Source organism: Tachysurus fulvidraco, chromosome 25 (assembly GCF_022655615.1).
Source record: "Tachysurus fulvidraco isolate hzauxx_2018 chromosome 25, HZAU_PFXX_2.0, whole genome shotgun sequence".
Taxonomy (NCBI): domain Eukaryota; kingdom Metazoa; phylum Chordata; class Actinopteri; order Siluriformes; family Bagridae; genus Tachysurus; species Tachysurus fulvidraco.
The window spans coordinates 9,000,029-9,025,464 of NC_062542.1; the positions used below are offsets into that span (position 1 = coordinate 9,000,029).

The window sequence follows — 25,436 nt, forward strand, 5'->3', positions numbered from 1 at the left end:
GTATATAAAGTGGTAATAGAAGTAATTTACAGATGTGTGTGTACTATGAACATAATATACAGATGGCTATAATTATAACTGAAATTTACAGAAGGATGTAACAAAATATACTGTATGCCTATTACTATAAACAGTAATTTACAGATGTTTATGTACTATGAATATAATATACAGATGGATATATGTACTATGAGCACAATATACAGATATATATGTACTATGAATATAATATGCAGATGGCTATTAGTATAAACTGAAATTTACAGAATGGTATGTGCTATAAACAAAATATATTGCTATTAATATATATTATTGTTACTATAAACAGAAATCAGGTGGATATATGCAAGGGTGAGCAGCAATGCAAAAAAAAGAGCAAGTGTGCAAGTGAGCATAGTTTGTGTAATAGTCCATTAGTGCAATAACATCCATTTTGTAAACAGTCCATTAGCACAATAACGAAGTGTAAGGGGGGTAGATGTAACAATGTATGAAGGACATTGACAGTATGATCAGTGAGGGGCAGAGTTCAATAAAGAGACAGCTCTAGGAAAAAAGCTGTTCTTTAATCAGCTGTTCTTGGTCCGGAGGCACCTGAAACGCCTGCCGGAGGGCAGAGGAGAAAACAGTCTATGGGCGGGATGAGAGGAGTCCTTAAGAATGCTGCGAGCTCGATGCAGACAGAGTTTCTTCTGAATGTTCTCCATGGCTGGAAGTGGAGTCCCTGTGATGAGCTGGGCGGTTTTCACCACATGCTGCAATGCCCTGAGCTCTGCAACAGAGCAGCTCCCATACCAGACTGTGACACAGCGGTAGAAGTTCACCAGGATATCCAAGGAAACCTTATTTTTCTTTAGTCTCCTCAGGAAAAAGAGGTGCCGGTGAGGCTTCTTGACCAGGCTGGAGGTGTTGGTGGTCCACAACAGGTCCGCCGAGATGTGGATCCCCAGGAACTTGAAACTGGATATGCGCTCGACAACATCCACATCAATGGGATGGCTGTTGTGTGTCTCCTGTCTCTTTCCTGAAGTCCACAATAAGCTCCTTTGTTTTGGAGGTGTTAAGGGGCAAGTTATTGTCATTGCACCATGTGGCTAGGTGCTGGATCTCCTCCCTGTAGGCAGTCTCATCGTTGTTGGTGATTAGACCAATCACTGTAGCGTTATCTGCAAACTTGTTGATACAGTTAGATCCATTCACAGGCCTGGAGTTGGAGGGAGTAGAGGAAGGGGCTCAGCACACAGCCTTGTGGTACACCACTGTTGAGTGTGATGGTGTTGGAGCAGATGGAGCCTGATCGAACCTGCTGGGGTCTGTTGGTCAGAAAGTCCATAATCCAGTTACAAGTAAAGGTGTTAATGCCCAGATCGACTAATTTGGCTATTAACTTGGATGGAATGATGGTGTTAAATGCTGAGCTGAAGTCAACAAACAGCATACGTGCATAAGTGTTCTTATTATCCAAGTGTGTGAGCACAGAGTGCAGCGCTATGGAAACTGCATCTTCTGTGATCCTATTGCTACAGTAGGCAAACTGGTGAGAGTCCAATGTGGGTGGCAGAGAGTCCTTCAGTTGAGCTAGGACCAGCCGCTCAAAGCACTTCATGATAATGTGTGTCAGTGCTACAGGGCGGTAGTCGTTCGGGCACGTTGGGCTGGAGTGTTTTGACACTGGCACAATGGAGGTGCATTTAAAGCAGGTGCGAACAGCTGCTTGGGCAAGAGACAGGTTGAAGATGTCAGTAAAGACCCCAGCGAGCTAGACAGCACATGCCCTGGGTAGGCGTCCAGGGATGTTGTCTGGTCCAGTGGCTTTGTGTACGCTGATCTGGCTCAGTGCGTTGCAGACATCTGTGGAGGAGAGTATTATTGGAGGGTGGTCAGCCGAGGGTTTGAACTTGGTTGCAGTTTCTGTTGTCTCTCTCAAAACGAGCATAAAAGTCTTTTAAGCTCATTTAAGAAGAGGACATCAGTGGCAGTGGGGGTGGAGTGGGAGGATTTGTAATCACTGATGGTCTGGATGCCTTGCCACATGTGTCGAGGGTCAGAGTTGGAAAAATGCTCCTCTATCTTCCGCTTGTAGCAGTGCTTGGCCTCTTTGATGCCCCTCTTCAGTTTAGCTCTAGATGTGCTATAGGCCTGTGCATCACCTGATCTGAAGGCAGTATTGCATGCCTTCAGCAGGAGGCACACCTCCTTATTCATACTTGGCTTCTGATTTGGGTATGTGATGATCTGTTTGAGTAGTAACACTGTCTATGGCAGTATTGATGTAATCCAGTACAGAGGAGGTGTAAGTCAGTTTTCGTGTGTGTGTTACTGGTGGCCTGAGCTGCAATTGTACTCTAGTCTGTGTGTTTCTATCTATCTATATCTATATATATAAATATATATATTAAATACGCAACGGGATGGAACAATGGTTTATTTTTTCACCCTGTCTCAGAAAACACCCACTTTTCCTAAAGCCAAAATGGAAGCCTTACTGCACTCAGTCCATTCCCCTGTGAAGTGGCTAGGTGGCTATGATAGGCTGGTGAGGCTGGTGAGGTAACCATCTTCTTTGATACCTTGAATTTCTGTGAGCAAATCCCCAAGTTCACATAATTTAGAATAGTCCTTGTCTGGAATCTTTAGAAAATTGGCCAGTTGCTGAAACAGTGACCTTTCAATGTTTTCTGGGGCAGGCCTTTAACAGCCATTTAGTCATGACGTCTATTTCTTGAGTTGCTATAAAATCATGCTCAATAACTGTGTGTTAGAGAGGAATATCATGCACAATAATTCTCATGATTTTCACCAAATTGGTATAGTCTTGAAATGATTCTCATCGTGCCAAATACTGTGCCAGTATGTATGTGTGCGTGTGTGTATGTATGTATGTATGTATATATATATATATATATATATATATATATATATATATATATATATATATATATATATATATATATATATAATGTATATATCTCGCTGCACAAACAAACCAAAGGATCGCTCTTTGCCACAGAAATCCGCTGCTGCCAGGAGGAAACAGCTGTAGCGATTTTGGCTCGCGAAGCAAGGTAAATATTTATAAGTAATTATAACATGTTATAGTGACTCCTAAATATTTTAACCTAAGTTGAAATTAACAGTAATGGAATTAATGTTACACTTAATAACCTCTATTAACCTCTATTATTAGAGGCCGTGTAACCTCTATTAATTCTATGAAGGCGGTATCTTCCCGGCCAAGAAAGCTGCACTTTCCTTTTTCTTTATACCGTAATATAAATTTAATTAACTTAATAGAGCAAGTAGTTCAGACCAGATGTTGCAGTTATCTTACATTTGTGAGCGATACTCAGAAACAATCACTTGTGGAACCAAAATATGGCGTTTAATGAATGAGACAAACACAACATAAAGCTAACTACACAAACAAACAAAAGAAGTAGAGAAGAAAAAGATGAAAATAAAAATGGACAAAAGAAATTAAAATTGGGGAAAGGAGGAAGAGACTGGAAAGAAGAAGTCCGGATGCAACAGAGAAATCTCTGAAGAGTCAGTTAGGGTGGGGTCAGACGTTCTTCCAAGTTCTCCTGAAGATCAGAGCAGTTGTCGTTCTTGGAAGTGAAGCTTGCTGGAAGTTCTTTGAAGGAAGATGGAGTCGTCTCCAAGCTGTTCCGAAAGTCTGACCACGGATTGGTGGTGTTTGTGACATTTTAAAGGTCCTGAACTCCACCCATCTTTGGGGAGATGGCCATAGTATTGGCCATCTCCCCAAAGATGACTTTGAAGTTTTATCCAAGGTGTATTAAGACGGTATGACGCCTTTCGTGCTCAAATAAAATACACCATTGTTTGAAAAATGAGTAACCGATAATTTTGTGGTCATTTGGATACTAAACATGAAGGGTAATGACGGTATAAAGGCAGTGGTACATTACATACACAGATCAGTAATCAAAGTGTAACTGATGTTACTACAGTGTTGTGTTCTGACACATGAATAAAATACACCCTTGTCAGGAAAGTAAGGAGTAAATAATTTTAAGTCAGGCAAGCCTTAAAGAAGAAACACATTACAACAGGGTTGCAATAAGAATCTTAGAGTATCAGTGTAATTGGGGAGGAGATACATACGAGTATGGCTTAATGTCGTGGGATGTGGGGCATCTTATTCACTAGTTTTATTAGTAAAATGAATGTCCCATTGTGGGTGTGTGTGTGTGTGTGTGTGTGTGTGTGTGTGTGTGTGTGTGTGTGTGTGTGTGTGTGTGTGTGTGTGTGTGTGTTCTGGTTGAGGGCCCCTATGAGTTCAATCAGAGAAGCGGCATGGGGTTATATGGTCTTTGTGTAGGCTCCAGGCATTCTGGAGCCAGTTGTGTGTGTGACACTGTGTTATGTAGCCCTCAATAAAATGGTAAAACTGGGTTGCTCATCGGTTGATTGAAAAGTAGATGCCGAAGTTTAGGGTGCCTGGGACATGAAATCCAAATGACCTGTACCAGACGCTACACGGCGTCGGCCAGTACCCTGGCCAACACTGCTGACAAAAGGACAACATTATTCAGCACCAAGGTCATGAAATAGAGTTCAAGGCAGGGTGGCAAATCTCCCACCAAAAAGGAGCAAGCAATTTAGATGCACCACTTTGGCATTTACCCTCTGGCAGAAGAACACAGCAGAGAGCCATGATCAGCAGCTAGAGGGAGGTAAAGAGAGTATAGTGGTGGCTGGAACTAATGTATTGTCTCTCTTTACTTTTTTATTCCAGCTTTTTTCTTTTTAGAGATGCCTGCTGGTCAGAATATTGATCTAGACCCAAACATAATAACACAATTAAGAAAACAATTGCAAATATATTCAAAATAGGGTAATGTTTTCAATATAAATTGAAAATCATTGAATAATATTAGTGTTTTATTTATGGTTTTTAAGACCATTTATATGCAATTACTATCATTCCACGTTTATAATTACTCTCACGTGTGTTTGTCATAAAAGCTGGCTATAAAAAAACGTGTGAAGTGAAGGTGTAATGTGACTGTGAGATGGAGAGTAGAACGATGATCAGATAAGGTGCATTATTTTGCATGCCGTTTTAAGGGTTATAAGCTTGTGTGTTATAGTGAACTTATGTTTTACAAAAATAAATCTGTGACAAGTATAAATCAATACAGATATATCATTATTATTTTTTATTTAAAAACAGAAGTTGTTCTAGGGTTTGTAATAGAAAATGTGAATAACAAAAATGAACATTGAACATTCTGTACCAATGCGTGCGCACACCAAAATTAGGGACCGCAAAGATAACGGGAACTGAACTGTTGTCCAGTTGTACACTAAGTAGAAGAAACAAGAACGTTGCAGGGGTGTGGAAGTAACGGAGAATAACGGCGTGACCCTCGCCCTGCTTGTGCAACGACAAAATTAGAGGAAGACAAGATTAGAGGAAGTCACGCACAATGGAAGACACACACACACACATAGCTCCATGTATAAATGGAGAACAGCTTTACATCCAAGTAACTCACTCTAACTAACTCACTCAAATTTGGCCTGCGGTGTATTTATATTTGGCCCGCGAGATCATTTCAAATGTGCATTACAGCTGACTAGCCGCATGCTCCGCTAATACTACAAATCCCAGAATGCCTTGCCACTGTATCGAGGCGTAGTCATGAACAGCAAGCGCCCCTCATTCTCTGTTGAGTGTTGACAGTCGTTAACAACCAGTTTGTCTTGTGTGCGGAGCTAACGTGTCTGTAACGAAATAATATAACATAAGAAGACACTATGAAACTAAACATTATGAGAAGTATAAGGACCTGCACGTAAAGCAGAAGCTCCAGAAGGTGGAGGAGATGAAAAAAGTCTGGTTTCCAGGCAGACTATGTTCATGAAAGCAAAATCAAAATGTGAAGCTGCTGTAAAGGCGAGTTTTATTTTGGCAGCAGAGATGCAAAATCTGCCCGGCCCTTTAATGAGGGAGAGATTGTCAAAAAGTGTATGGTCAAAGTTTGCGAAACGAACACCACTGAGGCCATCCTTAAAAATATTCTTGTTTGCCGTAACACGACCGACCGTCAATTTAGGACAGTCTCAATTTAAGTCCGACTGACTTGCCGGTTGTAAATTTGTGTTAAGACCAACTTTTTTTTTTACTTTTCAAACAACTAATACAAAAGCAATAAAATAATATTAACGGGTTCGGGCACCATAATACATCTAAAAAATGCATTAAATCAGCTCGACACCGCTTTAACTTAAAGGCAAGGGTTGAAGACCCAGTCAGTGACAATCACCATCACCAAAATTGTACTTTTTTTTTTACATTGAAAAAATATATAGACCTACCTACCGACCCTTTTTTTTTTTTTTTTTTTTTTTTTTTTTTTTTAAAAATGTTACTGCAAACCAAATTATTTTTAAGGATGGCCTGATGTGTCTTTTATTTCAAATTTAATTTCTTATGTGTTTGTAATATCAAGCTCTGGTTGTTCCAAATCCTGTGTTTAAGCAAAACTAAAGTTTGTTTCCATATGAAAAAAGGTTAAACATTACATGCCAGTTCCAGTTAATTTTTCAATAAATATTCAGTTTGGCCCATGACTTTATCTCAGCTTTATATTTTGGCCCACTGTGAATTTGAGTTTGACACCCCTGCCTTACAGTATCAAACTCTCAAAATGTTCCGAAACAATTAACTTTGGCCTTTTTACTCCACTCATTATACAACATTCGTCAAATGGCAAATTAGATTAGACACTTTCCTCTTTTTATCTGTTAACTCAATAACCCACAACATCTGGCCTTGGTTCATTTGCTTTATAGTAAAATCTGGCATGATATCAAGTCAGGTGATTACGACAGCTCTGATCATGGATCATCACAAACAAAATTAACACATTACATTTTCATTAACATTCATTATAAAACTCACCCAAAATCAGTGAAAACTACACCAGGTTACGTATGTACTGTAACCCAGTTCCCTGAGAAGGGGACGAGACGCTGACACTATGGGAACGCTTCTGTGAGGAAGTCTGAAGCTCTGTGTGCAAACATGCCAATTTAATGGCTCAGGAAGGGCACGTGACGAAGTGATTACGTGCCAGTAAGTCCATATAAGGGCATCTACATCACATTATTCCAGCTTCTACTTGTCTGAAGGAAGTGCGAGAGGAGGCCCTGACCAGTGACGCAGTGTCTCGTTCCCTTCTCATACGTAACCTGGTGTAGTTCCCCTTCAATGGAAGTCGACGCTGCATTGGGGCTGACGCTATGGGAACGCCAATACCCATGCCGCCACACAGGTCCAAGGACAGGTTATAGAACCCGATAAAGGTGTGCAGAGCGGACCAACCTGCCGCAGCACAAATATCATCAAGGGGGACACCCCTGGCCAAGGCACTGGACGAAGCAATACTCCTAGTGGAGGTAGCCCTGATGCCGAGAGGCGAGGCAAGACACCCTAATCACCTCATAGGCCTGAGCTAACGGCCTCCACCACCCAGTGCGCCAGGTGCTGCCTGGAAACTGGATTACCCTTATTTTGGCCCCCAAAACAGACAAAATCGACACATAAGAAGGGTAGGAAGCCCCTGCGTAACCCTTTTAACCCTGAGGGGATAACTGCGAGGATGAAAGCCTGCACCCTTGCCAGAGCTGGAATGGCCTCATGTAAGGCTGACCCAAAGGGATAATGCAGGCTGCTGCCGACATGAGGCCGAGCACCCTCTGTATGCCTATGTGAAAATAAGCGCCCTCAATGTTGAGCGACAAAAACCAGTCTTTGGACCTAATCTTGGACACAATAACCTTGAGCGCGAGCATCCTGAACCTGTAAGTCTTCAGAGTACAGTTCAGAGCCCGCAGGTCCAAAATCGGATGCAGCCCCCCGTCCTTCTTTGGAACAATCTTTTTTGAAATATCAGCTGTAAAGCCGGAGTCCTGCTCAGAGAGGGAAACATGCTATATGGCCCCTTTCCTCAGGAGCAAGAGAAGTTCTTCTTGGAGGAACACTGCCTGGTACCTGGATTCGTAAAAGTGAAAAGCTTCTTGGAGCAGTGTTGTAAAAGTGGCCATCACTAATGCCACGATTTTGGGGGAAAATCTCATACCTCACCGCTACTGTCTGGGTTCCTGCACCCCTCGACTTTGGATCACTCTCTAGGCTCCCCCACCGAGGCCTAACACTCACTGCAAGTTCTTTCTAAGACAGCTGCACTCACACTCTCTCTCTGCCACACCCACAATAAGTTTGTGTTTGCACCCTAATCTCTCTCTGTGCTGTTCGTCTCTCTCCCTCTTCCTAAAGTGCCATACGCTTTGTGGAGAATGCGAGCAGCAGACACAGAAGAAGCCCCTGTGGATGCAGCGAGTGGTGTAAATGTCTGTGATAGAGGGAAGAGAGACTCCAGCTCTCCTCAGGATCCGGTACAGGGTCTTGCTATCTGAGATGGTGCAATTCCAAAACTGGACAGTTATGCAGCTGCTCATGATGTTCTCAATGGTCACTTTGTAAAACGTGGTCAGGATGGGGAAGTGAGATGTAAGCCTTCGTAAGAAGTAGAGGTGCTCCTGGGCTTTCTTTGTGATGGAGCTGGTGTTGAGTGACCAGGTGAAGTTCTCTGGCAGATGATCACCAAGGAATTTGGTGCTCTTGATGATCTCTACAGAGGATCTATTGATGTTCAGCAGAGAGTGGTTGCTCTGTGCTATTCTGAAGTCAACAATCTCTTTAGTTTTTTCAACATTCAGAGACAGGTTGTTGGCTCTACACCAGGCAGTTACTGTAGCTGTTGCACCTTCTCTCTGTATGCTGACTCATTGTTCTTGCAGATGAGACCCACTGTGTCATCGATGAACTTGTTGGTATGGTTCAAGCTGTGAATTGCTACATAGTTATGAGTCAGCAAAGTGAAAAGCGGTGGGCTGAGCATGCAGACCTGTCTTCTTCAGGGAAATGTTGACGAAATCAGTGAAGACATCTGCTAGATGTAGCATAACATGTGGTCTGAGTAGCTGAGGTGGGGGCACAAACTCCAGTAATGACAAACAACCAGAGTTCCTGGTTGTTAATCTCCCTCTTCTTTCTTCCTGACCATTACTGGCTGGACTCCTGCACCCCCTAAGCTTTGGATCTCCCCCTGGGCTCCCCAACCAAGGCCTGACACTCACTGCAAATTCTTTTTTTATCAAACATTTGCAATAACTTGCAATGAGTCTTTTACAGCGCTGTGGAGGAATTTTGATCAACACATCTTTGCAGAATTGTTGTATTTCAGCCACATTGGAGAGTTTTTGAGCATGAACCACCTTTTTAAGGTCAGGCCACGGCATCTCAATAGGATTCAGGTCAGGATTTTGACTAGTCCACTCCAAACTGAAGCAAGTGAAACCTGCAGTCCTTTGGAAGTTGTTGTGGGGTCTTTTGTGGCATCGTGCATGAGTCATTGCAGCGCTTTTGGGGTAATTTTGCTCTTACTTGGGCAGCTTCTGTAGATGATATTATTTTGATGCTCTTAGCACTGGATGCAGACAACTTGCAGCTTGTTGTCATATTGACCATTTGAAAACATCATGCAATAATACAATAATGCCTTTTTACTTTAGTGTTCTTATGCATTGTCAAAATGTTTTATAAAACATTTGCTGTCACTTATTTTTTAACATACAGATGAATACAGATAAACAATTCAAAAATATGCAGTATCTATGCTCTTAATTATAAATGACATTATAAATAGTTTTCATTACCAGTGGTGTCAAAAGTATTCATTACTCAGGTAGAAGTATAGATACTAGGGTTTAAAAAGACTTCTGTAGAAGTTGAAGTATCAACTCAAGCTTTTACTCAAGTAAAAGTGTAAAAGTACTGGTTTCAAAACTACTTTAAAAGTATAAAAGTAAAAGCAATGCAAATAAAAAAATGCCATTAAGGACAAAAGCTTAGGCTGTGCCACAGGGGCCTATTGTGCACTACCCCACCTCCTCAAAAAACATATTTCTAAAGGCCATAATGACTATAATGTTATATTAATGATAATGTTGAAAAATTTGGGATGCACTAGGCTACCTGTTTCAGCCACATACTGTATATGCCCATTGAAAAAGAACGCATTTTAGTACAATGCAAATACATTAAACAACCATATATGTGTACTACTGAGCTGTGTTTCATGGAGCGGAAGATATGACTAGTTGGCTATAAGTATTGTAATGGTGCAAAAAGTCAAATTTAAGAGGCATGTCCTCAATAACCTTTATTGAAACAAACACATTGGACTTAAACAACAACAGGGTAATCAACATTAAGCACAGAACATGCAACAAAGAGTTACCAATATTTTTGGGTGAACTATCCCTTTAAAGCTGTATGACTGAATATTAGCAGTGAAATCATTTTAAACAGCATTTGGCTAATAGTTGGGCCTATTACCTCTTTACAAGGACCCCTAGGGCCCCATACAGGCGTGCGTGCACTCTCATACACAGGATCATGACTATCCTTAGTACATACCTTATCAACCAGCTGTGGATTATAGCTTTGCACAAATTAACTTACAAATATTGCATATACTACTACTACTACTACTACTACTACTACTAATAATAATAATAATAATAATAATAATAATAATAATAATAATAATAAGCTCACATAACATTTGGTTAAATTTGAATTTCAAATCTCACACAGAGCCACCAAACTAGTTTGCAACGTTGATTCATAGCCTCCTGGTAGCAAGCAAACCATTGGCATGTACCCAAGTTTGCCATAGCAAACATCACAAATTTATCATTATTAGGACGTTACTAGATTACTACAATATTGTCAATAATCGACTGATAATAACAAAAACTATAGCTTTGCACAATTAACTTACAAATATAGCAATAATTTAAGCTCAGATAACATTTGGCTAAAGCCGAATTTCAAATTTGTTAATAATTGACTGATAATAACAAAATTTCAGCTCACCTCAATATGCAATACGCATTCACAATGAGTTATTTCAACCATTTAAAAAAATTCTTCCAGGTATGTATAAAGGTATAAGCGCTAATTCAGCACCACGTGTGTTATGAACAGCCATGGCAGTGGGGCAGGACAGCAAAAGCACAGCAGAACGCTGTCCCTACTATTCTGGAGTAGAAGAGAGAGCTGCATGGAGTGTGGTACTTTCAAGAAGGTAAGCTCTTTTTTGCAGGAAAAGTAATGCTCTTTGTTTCCCATACAGGAACTCCGGAAGAGTTTGAGGATGACAAACTCCCTGATGCCATTTCACACCACAAGCCTCCTTTTCATTATATGCAGATGGGCATCTTTCTAACTGTTTGCAGCCACCATATAATTTCAGTTGCCACCAACTGTGACTAAACCTCTGTTGATACCATATAACTTGACCTTGCTTAGTCTTTATTCTACCTTATGGATTTGCCTCAATGATGCTTCACACTGGATGTCAACAAGCTTGTTAAACTGAAAATCAGTTATGTGGTCCACTTTTTTTCTTAGGAAAAAGGGAAAAATTAGAAAATATCCTTAATGGCTTATGGGCAACACAATTTGTGTTGTACTGAATTGAATTTAATGTGTAGAATGACATCACTAGTCAGCCTCCTCCACATGCAGTTGCATGTTAATCACAGTTCATAAAAAAGACAGGCTGTAAATTTAATCCATGCAATTATTTTATTAAAGTTTTACAAACATTTGTTGTGGTTTGTTACAAAAAAGATTCAGATTTTGAATTCAATAAGGTGGTCTTTATGCCACTCAGTACAGCCTACTGTAGTTCACATTTGCTTGTATTTTAATATAGGGTGAGGAATTCCTGCTTGGTCTGCTATATAATCTACAAATGAATAATGTATTCACAAGTATAAAACAGTGAGAAATGTGTTAAAATATCTTCTAAAAGATATGTTTTGATGTTACACCTAACGCCCCAGCTGTGCCAGTAACATTTGTGGTTTCAAGTTGTATGTGAAAATGTAGGTCTCTGCTGAGTTCTGCACATTCCTTACATGTAATAATACATTATTTAAAAGACTGGCAGTGTTCCTTTTTATATCGATAGGCACTAATCAGGCACAAATATACCATGCCAAAACCTCCCCTCAAAAGTCCTTTCCTCAAGAAATATAATTCTTTGAAAACAAAAACACAACTACCTTCACATACACAACAACAACAATAACAATAATAACAACAACAACATAAAACAGTACCCATTTCCTACAGCATTACTTATAAAGCTGTTAAGTACACAAATATGTTTTAATACTGCTTGGAAGATTTGTGTCACATTTTTTCACAGGCAAACACAATAACCATGGTTGTGAAAACACTGAAGAAGAAGAAGAAGAAGAAGAAGAAGAAGAAGAAGAAGAAGAAGAAGAAGAAGAAGAAGAAGAAGAAGAAGAAGAAGATTTTATAGTTTTGGGGAAAACAGAAAATTATAACCTGTTGGGTTGTTTTTTTTCATAATGTGCACAGCTTGTAATAAGAACCAGTAATTAGACAACAGTATGCAAGACACAGAGACTTTCTACTTGCAAAAAAGGAAGTGTGCATACCGGAAAAAATAAAAATCAAATTCATAACATTTTATAACAATATTCAAAACAGTAATAATACACAGAATATTGTGGGATAAATTTATAAATGCAAAATGAATATCCAGAATTTTGATATTTCTGTAAAGCTGCTTTGTGATTATGACTATTGCTAGAAACACTAAAATAAAAATAAATTGATTTGAATTGAACAGTGTTTTACTGAGGGGGGATTAAGCTGTTGTCACCAAATCACCTTAAATGAAACTTGCTTTTGTATATTCAATTATTCCACAAAAAGAATGATTTTTATGTATTTATATAATTGCACAATATACTGTAAATTCATTCTTTGGGCTTAGGTGAATGGACTATACTATATACTATACTATATTTAACTTCCCTTATGCTGACAAATGTAAATCCAAGATTTCTCCTCCTATTTTTATATTAATTCAGTATATCACTGTTTACCTCATTATATTTGAGGATTATAAAAACTACTGCATAAGTGCAAGAAACTTGCTCTCTTCTGCAAGGGTAGTCAGGAGGGAGCTCATGTTTACAATGACCATGTTGGTTGTACCAGGAGTCAAACTATGAAGTACTGCTGAGAGGTGTGGTTTTGTAAGGCAAGAGAAAGTCTGTGACAAACCATGAAGAACACTAGGACTGATGACATCAGAAACAGGATTGCCCTGGTCAAAGTTATAATCCAAGATTGAGGAAAAATGATCAACATTATCCTGAACACTGTCATCTAGGCTGATTTCTACGGTGCTGGTCACCTGATCAGCCCCAGGTGACAGAAGATCCTCCAAGGGTTTACAAGTTACTCCAGTCTGAATTTTAAATGATTCTATACGGCAGTGCTGAGCTCTGAAGTTTGAAGACTAAGCAGGGTCAGAGCACTGCTCGAACACTTGCTGTTGCTGCATGGAAGAGCATAGGTTTGATTGAAGTGTATCTTCTATTTCTAGTTTAAATCTTGAAATGTGGTTGGCAAGTGAACAGTAGGTAATATTAACTTTTTTAAATCTTTGGTAGGCCTGTTGGCCAGAATATTCTTGTGATTGAGAGGCGTATTGATCCACATGCTGGCTGGACATTGCATGCTGGGATTGTAGAGAGACCATAAAGGCATGAGATAAACTGGATTTAATTGTTTCATGCAGGAAGGAATTACCACTTCTTTGATATGGAATTTTAGAGTTATGTTGAAGCTGTTGAATTTCTGACTGACTGGCTTGAAAAGGGCTACCAGGTTGGATGGGACTCAGGGCATTTTGACAGTTGTGCTGACCAAAGTTATATGTGACTGAGCTGTTCCTTCTTTTGCCATGGCAGTTCCATTTTCTAGACTCTACTGACTCCACTTGGCTCATTCTGCAAGATATTGATTGACTTGAATTCGCTTCTTGTCTATGTTGATTTGAGTATTTGTGTCCATTTCTCAGTTCTTTTTTTTGGTGAACAATACTCCTCTGAACAGGGTGTTGCTTGTTTCTGAAGTTTGAAGGGAGCTGCTGTTGTATAATCGTATTTTCAAAATGACCAAATGGAAGGTCTAATGTTTTAATTTGTTTTGGCCACCAATGACACCTCCCTGGCTCCTGAGGAGAAAAACAATCTGGAATTCCTGAGCTGACCTCATTCCTCTTGATCAGCAGTCTCTCTTTACTGGGACTTTGTGTTTCATGTGCCGCATTTTGCTGTGAAAGATTCTGTGTGTTTTGCACCTCCTTGCTATTCTGGGTTAAATAGCTTTTGTGAAATTGACAATTTATGATTTTTTTCAGACTGCTGGGAGCTTGATAATCCTCAGGATGAATGGCATCATCCCTAAATAACAGAGCCTCATCATGCTCCATGGCTAAAGCTGATTGTGCTGATTGCTTCACAATGCTAGGAAGGAAAGGGGAGACCTGACCACCCTCTAATTTGGTGTAGTTTTGGTAGGTTGTACTTCTACCAACCCCTCCTGGAAAATAATTTACAACCAGAGATGGTAATTGTCCCATGTTGTTCAGGCTGCCAAAACACTGTACCTGAGGACTTTGATAGGTACTTTGTTCTCTTGGCCTTAGAGAGTCATTTGTTCTTCTATCAATATTGCTTGGGATTTCCCTTGTATACAGTCCCCTCTGTCTGTATTTACTGTGACTGCTTTGTCCATCACTACTGCAACATGGCCTGAGTAGTGTTGGCAATATGATCTGGTTTGGGCCTTTCACATCCCTGGACTTAGTTGTTTGAATTTTATAGCTCACTTGTTCCATGTGAGACAAAGGTGTTGGAGGGAGCTCACCAGTTGCAGTTGCAAATGTTGCTTTGAGATGATAATGCCTTGCTGGTGTTATGTTCAGTATACCTCTGGATCCCATCCCATCTCCTCTCACACCTCCATTTACACCTCCCCAGGATCCTCCAATGACTACCCCACAGGAACCACCACCTCCACTATACAGGCTAACCTCACTGGAGCGACGCGAGTCATCAGTGGAGATGGGGTCATAGGAGTCAGTATCACTGAGACTGTGCAGCAGTCTTTGTTGACTGTGGTCAGACTGTGAGGCTTTGCTCGAGCAGAGGCTTGAGAAGCAGGGAGAGATACTTAGGTAGGCTGAGCTGGTGGCACTGCCACTGCTTTCACAGCAATCCCGTAAAAGGCTCAGCATTGTCAGCTCTGTGCTGGATGGCTCAGGATTTAATGAAGGCTGAGGCATTGGTTCACCCCCACAAGATCTTTTGAGTGTACCCAAGCCTAGAGTTCACAGAAAAACATAGCCATGTAAAGAAAAGTGCAGCATAACTTATCATTACATTTACCAAAGACATCTGCATCTTATTTACAAATGTGCCATAACAACAAAGTAATCTGATCTTGTGAACAGGAGAGATTACCAAGAGTAGAAAGAGTCAGTAACGAAAACAACAACAACAACATACACAGTGTGAACTTATACAAAGTTTTACCTTTCCCTGTGAGGGTGGGAAGACTGTGGACTTTAGAGGGTGCAGTGTGTGACAGATGTCCCAGCCTTGATGTCTCTCCATTTACCTGCCTGAGCCTATCTATCTTAACCTGTTCCATCCAGCGCAAGGGCTGCCCTAGACTCCTGTGGGACTGTAGGGCTAGAGTAGCTGCTATGGCTGTAGCAGTGGATACAGTAAAGACCATGATAGAGGAATAACCCTCTTCTCCCTCATTGTCCTTCTCTTCATCCTTCTGTTCAAACTCCTGGTCCTCCACCACCTCCTCCTCCATAAGGCTAATAGAGCTCACAGTAAGTTGGACTCCATGGCTGAAATGGGAGCTGCTGGGGGACTGGTAACTGCTGCATGGAGACTGACTGCTAGGGCTTGGCTGAGCCGTCTGCGAGACAAGATATACATGAATAAATTAAGTGTGGCAAGCACATTTAACAGTTAAACCATGATGAAATGTGAGCTCTTCTAATGAAAACAATAAAAGCATTCCAGGAAAACAAGATTAAAATACAGTGATGAAAGGCATTGGACATGGAATTGATGAAAACCTTTATGTTTTTTTTCTTTTGGTCAGGCCTGATTTAGAGTCCTACTGTAACACTATTCATATTTTTTGCTTTCCAAAATCAAGATTCATCTGTTCTGGTTGCTTTAGTTTACTGGCTGTTGCCATGGTTTTACTGATAGCATCAAGAGGACAATAAAATTTATTGTATATATAAACAGTGTGATGATATAGTAGATATAGAAATGCAATCCTTATATCAATAAGGACATGTTTTTATCAGCAGAGCAATTCCACTGATTGACTTTGAAGCAGTGATTAAGAATAAATACAGGTACAAGGGAACATAAAAATCAAATCCTATTAGAAGTCAATAAATTACTTTACTTCTGATTTACAGAAAATAACATAAATGGTATACATTCTGGTGTCATGACTGCTAAAGGATGAAATGATAAACTGTATAATGATACCACACAGAGATGGGTAAAAACAATTTTTGTATAACCTGATGATCTCTAATTTGTAAGGAAAATATGAGGTATGTCAGGATGAATATAGCTCTAATTCACAAGGATATCATTGCTGATCATTTATCAAATCTCACCTGATCACCCACTGTCCTTAGAAGGAGGACAAGTAAAGCATGATGCATTGAATGAAAAAGACATTCAGTTATTATACATGCCATTCAGAGCAAAGTTGGCATAGATGTAAAATAAGTGAAGAGTTAGAAAATGAGGGAAAGCAGGTAAGTATGTAAAGGTAATATATTTCAACCACAATATCAGATCTGAAAAACAATTTCTTTAAAGACGTCAATAAGAAATAAGTAAAATGGTTCACAAAATAAACCATATGAAGTTATTTGAGTGTGAAAAGGTGCTCACCATGGGCTTCTCTGTCTTTATTGACTTGACTGGCAGACAGTCATTTTGTTTTGAGGTAGCATTGTTATACTCCTTTTGGTCAGGAAATGCTTCAATTGTGCGTTGCAATTTTGACAACCGGCCTTGTCCATTGGATACAGGCTCACGGGTATGAGCCGGGGATCGGGTATAGACATCTCCGCGCTGTTTCTTAGTGACATGGGCCTCAGGACCATGAACAGTTTTTACATGTTTGCGCAGAGAGCTGGGATCAGTGTAGCGTTTGGTGCAGCCGGGTATTTTGCATATGTAGGGTTTCTGAGAAACGTAAAAAAAATTTCTTCATGATTTTAAAAAGGCAAGGTAAAAAAAAAACAATAAAACCTGTATGTTTTATGTTATATATTTTATAACACGATAAACTAGTAAATGATGGGGTTTAAAATATGAAAATACTTTCTCCTTTCTTTTCTACTTTCGGCTTTTCCTTTTAGGGGTCGCAACAGCAAATCATCAGTTTCCACCTAGCTCTATCCTTGGCATCCTCTACTCTTGCATCAATTAACTTCATGTCCTCTTTCAACACATCCATACATCTCCTCTTTGATCTTTCTCTTTTCCTCTTACCTGGCAGCTCCAACATCCTTCTACCGATATAACCACTCTCCTTCCTCTGCACATGTCCAAACCATCTCAATCTAGCCTCTCTAGACCTTTGGGGACCTTGTCCCAAAAACAGCCAAGCTGAGCTGACTCTCTGAGGTGCTCGTTCCTAGTCCTGTCTATCCTCATCACTCCCAAAGAGAACCTCAACATCCTCATCTCTGCTACCTCCATCTCCGCCTCATGTCTTTTTCTCAATGCTACAGTCTCTAACACATACAGCATAGCTGGTCTCACTACTGTCTTGTACACCTTTCCTTTGATTCTTGCTGACACTCATGTTATACAACACTCAAAATAATTTTCTCCACCCACTCCAACCCGCCTGTACTCACCTCTTCACCTCTTTTCCACACTCCCATCACACTGCATGGTTGACCCCAAATACACACCTTCTTGATTTCAGCACCCTGTAACCTCACTGCTCTACTTCCCTGTAACCTCACTGCTCTACCTTTGAATGTTCACATGCAACCCCTGTGGCCATATCGGGGCGGTTCTAGACCTTTATATTGCTAAGTATAATTTTTACTTTCAAAAATAAAAAATTAAAATTACAATTGCAAAAATTACAAAAATTAAGTTAAAATGCAGGACATGTCGTCGATGGGAAAGAAAATTATTTATCAGTTTGATCCAAGAGCGATTTTTTTACTTTGCTTTTATGCGCATGTGTTGTAGTCTTTCAAAAGTGCATCATCAGCTGTCTGCTTTATTTGAACAGGGAGCACAGAGTCAGTCAGAGCTGGAGCATTTATCTATAATGTTAATTGGCGGAAAACCGCAAAGACGGCAACCAAAAGCAGGGAAATTTCACTATTCTTATTACTAGCGTTGATAGCACAAACAAAATATTAATGCAAGCAATCCATTCAATACTAAATAAAAATAACATTTATTGATTTGGTCTTTGTCTTGTGAATATATTTTTTTATTAAATGACTGCATTATTTGGACACATTGTTTGTAGAGAATGCACAAATACATGAACTGATCTGATTCAAGACTGGCATCATTACATCATGCGTCCACTTTTGCCATTTTTTTTTTGCCCCTTTTGCCACTTTTTTGCCTTACTATGTAGTCATATAATATATAATATAAAACTCTTCTTGTTTTAAATTCTCTCTGAGGGCTAAGCACCCCTAAAGATGAAATCCTAGAACCACACCTGGGCCATATTATGAAAATATGACCAATGTGTTATTTTAATCCTCAATGCATTAATGGACATCTTATTTCTTTAACTGCTCAATTGTTCCATTTGCCAAAGTATCAACAGGCTAAAAGTGGAAGTGTGTATGTACCTCATTGGAGTGGGTCCGATTCTGATGCTTGGCACGGTCTGATGCATTTGAGAAGGCCTTGTTGCAGCCTTCATGCTCACACACATAAGGTTTCTCTCCTGTGTGAGAGCGCAAGTGTGTCTTTAAGTTCTCCAGTCTAGAGTAGGCCTTAGAACAGCCCTCAAACTACGCACAATAAGAGAAAAATGGACTCATAAGTATCATGAACCTTATGCACTCTAAATAACTGGGACACAAACTTACTGTGTTATGAAATAAAGACTGAGTTTTTACAGTCACTTTAAAATTATTGTTAGATAATAAACTTTTTCCTAAATATTTAAAGAACATCTTTAAAGAATTCTTTTTAAGAGAAGTACATGCTGGGAAGTAGTTTCTCACCGTGCACTTGTGTGGTTTCTCGCCTGTGTGCCTGCGCATATGTACCACCAGCATGTACTGGGCTTTGAAGGGCTTCTGATCTCGAGAGCACTCTTCCCATCGACACACAAACTCCTTCTTCTCTCCATGTATATGGTCATTGTTTATATGCTTAATGAAAGAAGACAAAGATAAAGATAAAGATCAATGTTTGGATAAGAGAGGTAGTTGTTAACAGTAAGCTAATTAGTAAGTAATGTAAACAGTAACTAATTAAACACTAGATTGGATTTATGTCTGCTTCTGCAGAGAGGTTTATCAATATATTCCCATGCATGTTTGGATAACAATCTGACTCCATAGAATTGACAAGGTGACTAAATATGTACAGTCAACATTTTGCTACTGAATGGATAATGTAGCTCCACTTAAAAGAACAATAATTAGAGATAAAAAAAACCACCCATGAATAATGTTCGTATATGTACATGTACCTTAAAATAAACCACTAGGAAATTAAAACATAAAGGCAATTAAAGTACATTGGGACTATTTCATGCAGCATGCAAGGAATGCCTCGTGAGCTTCAGAAAATCTCTAGATGAGGCATCTAGGTGAGTATATCTGTCCACCTTAATTGAAGTTAACAGAAATAATTCAAAATTTCTATTTACTATTGTAGCAATATGAATTAAGAATAAAACCAATGTTAAAAAAATGTACACCTTCAATATGCAAGAGAAAAATCTTCATGAATTATTTCACTGACAGTATAAAAAATATCAGGCAAAGTATTTGAGTCTTAATTGAAAATCTGAGAATTTTAGTCTTGTAGATAACAATATTACTATATCAGATAAGCAATTGGAAGGTTTTACTCATCTTTAAAAGACTGATTTAATTCCACAATTTTTTCTTCAAAATCACAGATAAAAGTAGAAACAATCAAACGTTTGCATTGGTTATTTGCCTAAATCTTTTAAACTAACAGTTAACAAACCCCTGATTAAAAACCTGAGCTTGACCCCTGTCATAATAAATCATGCCCTGCATCAAAGTAGGCATTTTTTCCTAGCTTCTGGGTCATTTTTTCCTATCTTCTGGGTCTTCTGTGTTTTTTTGTTTGTTTGTTTGTTTTCAGTGCCCTGCGAAATCACCCCAGACCTGTCCGGTGGGGGATGTTGCTCCACTTCCTGGTTTTCCGTGGAGGAAGCCGGCTCACTTCCTGTCCGCGGGGGTGTTCCAGGCTCGTATTTTGCCCCAGGGATATTTTTGTTTATTTTTTTCTCCGTGGCGGAGCATTTTTTGCCCATTTTCTCCCCGTTCTGGTTTTCGAGACTTGGAGCTAGCTGCGGTGTCAGGGGTTGTGCTCGGCCATTGTGCTCAACTGTGGACATCGCTTGGCTCTTCTGCTCGGTTGTGGATGTCGCTCGGCCCTTCTGCTCGGCTGTGGACGTCGCTCTGCCCTTCTGCTCGGCTGTGGAGGTCGCTCTGCCCTTCTGCTCGGCTGTGGACGTTGCTTGGCACATGTAATGCTTTTATATTTCTTAAGCCTAATTAAAATAAAAGAACCCTAGTAATATTATCTAGGAGAGCTTTAAATGAAAGACTGGAGTCAATAAGCATGCCAAGATCTTTTACTGCCAAATGGGTTACTCTGTACACAGAAACCTTCTGGCTGCATGTTATCCTAGGACAAGAACATGAAATATGCATCCACTGAAGTCTTTTACACATTCTTAAGTCTTTTTTAACTGGTGCCTCTTATCTGGCTTTGTAGAAACATCTAACTGTGTATTATCAGCATAGCAGTGGAAGCTAATACCATGTTTTTGAATATTTGTAACAAGAGGTAGCATATATAAGAAAAAAGCAGTGGGCCTAAAAGAGACCCTTGTGGAACATGTTGTAGCGTCTGGTACAGGTCATTTTAGATTTCATGTCCCAGGCACCCTAAATTTCAACATCTACTCTTCAATCAACCGATGAGCAACCCAGTTTCACACACCCACAACTGGCTCCAGAATGGCTGATAAGCCATTCTGACCAGATAACCAGATAAAGACCAGATAACCCCATGCGGCTTCTCTGATTGAACTCCTAGGGGCCCTCAACCAGAACACACACACACACACACACACACACACACACACACAAACACAATGAGACATTCCTTTATCTAATAAAACAAGTAGATAAGGTACTCTAAGGTTCTCATTCTTATAACCCTTTTTGTAATATGTGTTCTTCTTTTCAGGCTTGCCTGACTTAAAATTATTTGCTCCTTAATTTCCTGACAAGGGTGTATTTTATTCATGTGTCAGAAAACAACATTGTATTTAACATCAGTTATACTCTAATTACTGATCATGGCATGTTAATGTATACCTGTCCTAATGCCGTATGCCCCTTTAAGGTCTGATGTCAGAATGTATACGAAGCTATCGTTTTCTTTTTACTTCCCTAAGGAAAGTGCATTTTGTTTTGTGTTTCATTTTTGTTTCTTTGCCTTTATAAGAACACAATATCGCATTGACATCAGTTACCCTTCGATTACTGATCTGTGTATGTAATGTACCGCTGCCGTTATACCGTCATTACCCTTCATGTTTAGTATCCAAATGACCACAAAATTATCGGTTACTCGTTTTTCAAACAATGGTGTATTTTAATTGAGCACGAAAGGTGCCATACCGTCTTAATACACCTTGGGTAACTTTAAAGTCATCTAAAAACTTTAAAGTCATCTAAAAGCCCACAGACACCTGAAACAAAGGGAGTTTTTCCCTCCAAAATCTAAGGCCATAGCATTGGCCATCTCCCCAAAGATGGGTGGAGTTCGCAACCTTTAAATTGTCACAAACACCACTAATCAGTGGTCAGACTTTCGGAACAGCTTGGAGACGACTCCATCTTCCTTCAAAGAAGTTCCAGCAAGCTTCACTTCCAAGAACGACAACTATTCTGATCTTCAGGAGAACTTGGAAGAACGTCTGACCCCACCCTAACTGACTTTTCAGAGATTTCTCTGTTGCATCCGGACTCTTGTGCAGTAAGCCAATGCAAGTAACCGTTTCCTTTACCAACCAGTTTAGATGCATATTTTAAGTATGAACCTTGTATTGTGTCTTGAGGTGAATTTAAGTTTCCGGTGACGATTTCCCAGTTAGGGTGTGATTAATTTTTGAGTCTAAGCTTGCCATTCCTTTCCTTCCTTTCTCTAATTTCTTCTTTCCAGTCTCTTCCTCCCTTTCCCCAATTTAAATTTATTTTGTTTTATTTTATTTTCATCTTCGTTTTCCCTATTTCTTTTTGTTTGTTTGTGTAGTTAGTTTTATGTTGTGTTTGTCTCATTCATTAAATGCCATATTTTTGTGCCAAATAAGTGATTGTCTCTGAGTATCGCTCACAAATTAAGGTACCTGCAACATCTGGTCTGAACTACATGCTCTATTAAGTTAATTTAATTTAAATTATGGTCTAAAGTAAAAGGGAAGCGAATCTTTCTTGGCCGGGAAGATACTGCCTTCATAGAATTAATAAAGGTTACACGGCCTGTTCGCCGGACGAACAGACCAAATAAGTGTAACGTTAATTCCATTACCGTTAATTTCAACTTAGGTTAAAATTTTTAGAAGTCACTATAACACGTTATAGTTACTTATAAATATTTACCTTGCTTCATGAGCCAAAATTGCTACAATGTTATGCAAAATGAAATCACCATTTACATCTATAACTGATAACATTCAGTCAAAATAGAACTGAGCCATGAGAGGGCTGTTCCCTTAACTACAAACAACACTTTTTAGTCTATCAACAAGTACAGTAACTAGTTGACAACACCAGCAAGGAGACACAACCCTGATCAGAGGCCACTAGTAGATTTCCCACAGTAACCAATGCTATAAAAAGGCACACATTTCATGAATATTATTTCATGCATGTTATTCCTATGTATTTGTGGAAATAAATATGCTATACAAATTGAAAATAATATTTGCTTTACCTATAGCCACTATTTTATTCTATTTTCCTCTTATCCTAATCCTAGCATATGCCGTGTTGGAAGTGCTTGTATAACAAAAAGAATTAGCCTTGTCATTCCAATACTGCCAAACAGAATGCTTCGCATTTCATGCCACAACAGAAGCAATACCCTTATCATACACAACCTGGGTAGCTGGCAGAACACTACCTTGAGGCAAGGGACAAAGAGACAGAAAAGAAAGGGAAACAAAAACAGGGTGAGAAAAAAAAATCAGAATCCCATACATACAAAGCAGGATAGGGGACAGAGGCAGGCGACAGTGAGAGTGATAGAGTAGGATTCAGGAAAAAATGAGTGAAATGTGCTGGTAGAGACAGAGAGAGTAGCTCATCCTCTATTCTTCTTCATGACATGAAGGCAACCAGCATCACTAGCTTCTCTGTCATCTTCCTACCATCTGTCCAAACTTTCCCAGAGTTTGAATAGTGCTGCAGGAGTTTGTTATTGGTTTATGTGTGAGAAAGAATGACTGTGAGGTGGCGGACTGTCATTCAAACCTGACCCTACTTTCATACCCTGGCTCTGTTTCTGATTACTGGCCTTGTTTTACCCCAACAAAGACCAGATTTTAATTTTAATTTTATCATAATATTGAAAACCCTGAGGCATCTGCTCTCATAATAATTAATTCTTAATAAAATGTTGACCAGCTCAGAAAGTACTTTAGCAAAGAAACACCCAAAGTAAGCTTCATTTAACATGTATATAATATGCATATAATGTATTTAAGCAGTAAATAAAAAGAATCTGATTAATCAGGTAATCTTACAGGGAGATCAGTAAAATGACATGACATCTTGAGCACTAGCCACTTTTACTGGGAATGTAGTTCATATATGCAAAACTGCTCCAGGATCCAGGAAATTGTGAAATGAGGGATTATGCAAATAATCTTTTAGAATTAATGTGTGCTCCATGTCTGCAATTATTCATACCCTTTCTCAATAACCAATGGAAATGCCTTTATTTTTCCACTACAACTGCCAGTTTTTAAATTTCTCTACAAGTTTTTGGCACATTTCCACTAGGATTTTGGACCACTCCTATTTTGCATATTTGGACATTGAAGCTGGAAGGCTTCCTTGCCATCACTATGGACTTCAGCTCTTTCCATAAATTCTTAATTAGATTCTGGTCTGGACTTTGGCTTGGCCACTTCAAAATGCTAATATTGTTCTCTCTACCTACCATTTCTTGACCACTTTTGCAGGCCTGATGTTTTGCTTCAGCATATTAATTTAGTCTTACTTTTTCAAGTTTGCCTGCCATTGGCTGAAAACTCCCCCTAAAGCATTATGTTCCCACTACCATACTTGACTGTGGGGATGGTGTCCTTGGGGTTTAATGTTTCTTTTTTCTCCAAAAAAGCCACCACCCTTAGTCCAAACAAGTCAATTTTTTTCTTGTCAAACCCAAGAGTCAATGGAAAAAAGGCTTCTTTCTGATCCAGATGAGCTTTGCAAAGGCCCTGCATACTTTTCTGTGCCTGTCTTGAATAAGTGAACTCCACTTAGTGTCCACAGAGGCCAATATTGTGAAGTTTTTGCTGGCGAGCCTTAGAATTATGGCTTTGCTTGTGAGCCTTAGATTCTTCTTAGGCTCTCACACTACCAGTCTTGCAAGTGAAGGGGTTACTTTTGGCTTCCTACCAGATCCTTTTTTATATATATTTAGATATACATATAATTGTAATTATATACTATAATTGGCCAAAATTGTAATTATAATAAACATTGCCAGAAAATTAATATTAGTTTAGACTCTAGAGTTAAAGGATTTTTTATTTTTCTTTATTCATAATCTCCCATCCCTCTCCCGTTCCTTCAATGTCCCTTGCACTGAGTTTAATTCAGTGTTGTATGATATGTCTGATGTGGCAGTGGCACTCAATAACTGCATCAGAGGATGAATAGAGAGAAGGAAACTATTGCATGTCCCTTAACACCCACTTCTACATATGAGTCTGATGCAGTCATCTATGATGTATGAGGTTACAACGCTGATTGCAGGATGAACAAGGATGGTAAAGAGAGGAGAAAGGAGTGGAAAAGGGTTTGACACTAATCTTGTAATGGCCAGATGTACTGTAACAGCCCTCGTAATTGAAAAGATTGTACCAACAGAATCCTAAT

At 39.4% G+C, this 25,436-nt stretch overlaps 1 protein-coding gene across 3 annotated transcripts in view; it reads right to left on the reverse strand.

Annotated features, from left to right (window-relative positions):
- Positions 1-12,210: 12,210 nt before the first annotated feature.
- gli3 (GLI family zinc finger 3) overlaps positions 12,211-25,436 on the reverse strand; it is a 112,327-nt gene continuing 99,101 nt past the window's right edge. The window contains exons 11-15 of one of the 3 annotated variants that reach the window (XM_027176628.2): positions 19,275-19,424; positions 18,894-19,058; positions 16,945-17,241; positions 15,535-15,934; positions 12,211-15,322 (exon numbers count right to left, since the gene is read on the reverse strand). In XM_027176628.2, coding sequence (XP_027032429.2) covers positions 13,452-15,322; positions 15,535-15,934; positions 16,945-17,241; positions 18,894-19,058; positions 19,275-19,424 — 2,883 coding nt within the window. In that variant the 3' untranslated portion in view covers positions 12,211-13,451. Of the gene's footprint in view, positions 15,323-15,534; positions 15,935-16,661; positions 16,673-16,944; positions 17,242-18,893; positions 19,059-19,274; positions 19,425-25,436 lie in introns of those variants that run through there. The other 2 variants (XM_047808799.1, XM_027176643.2) reach the window with 2 other exon arrangements.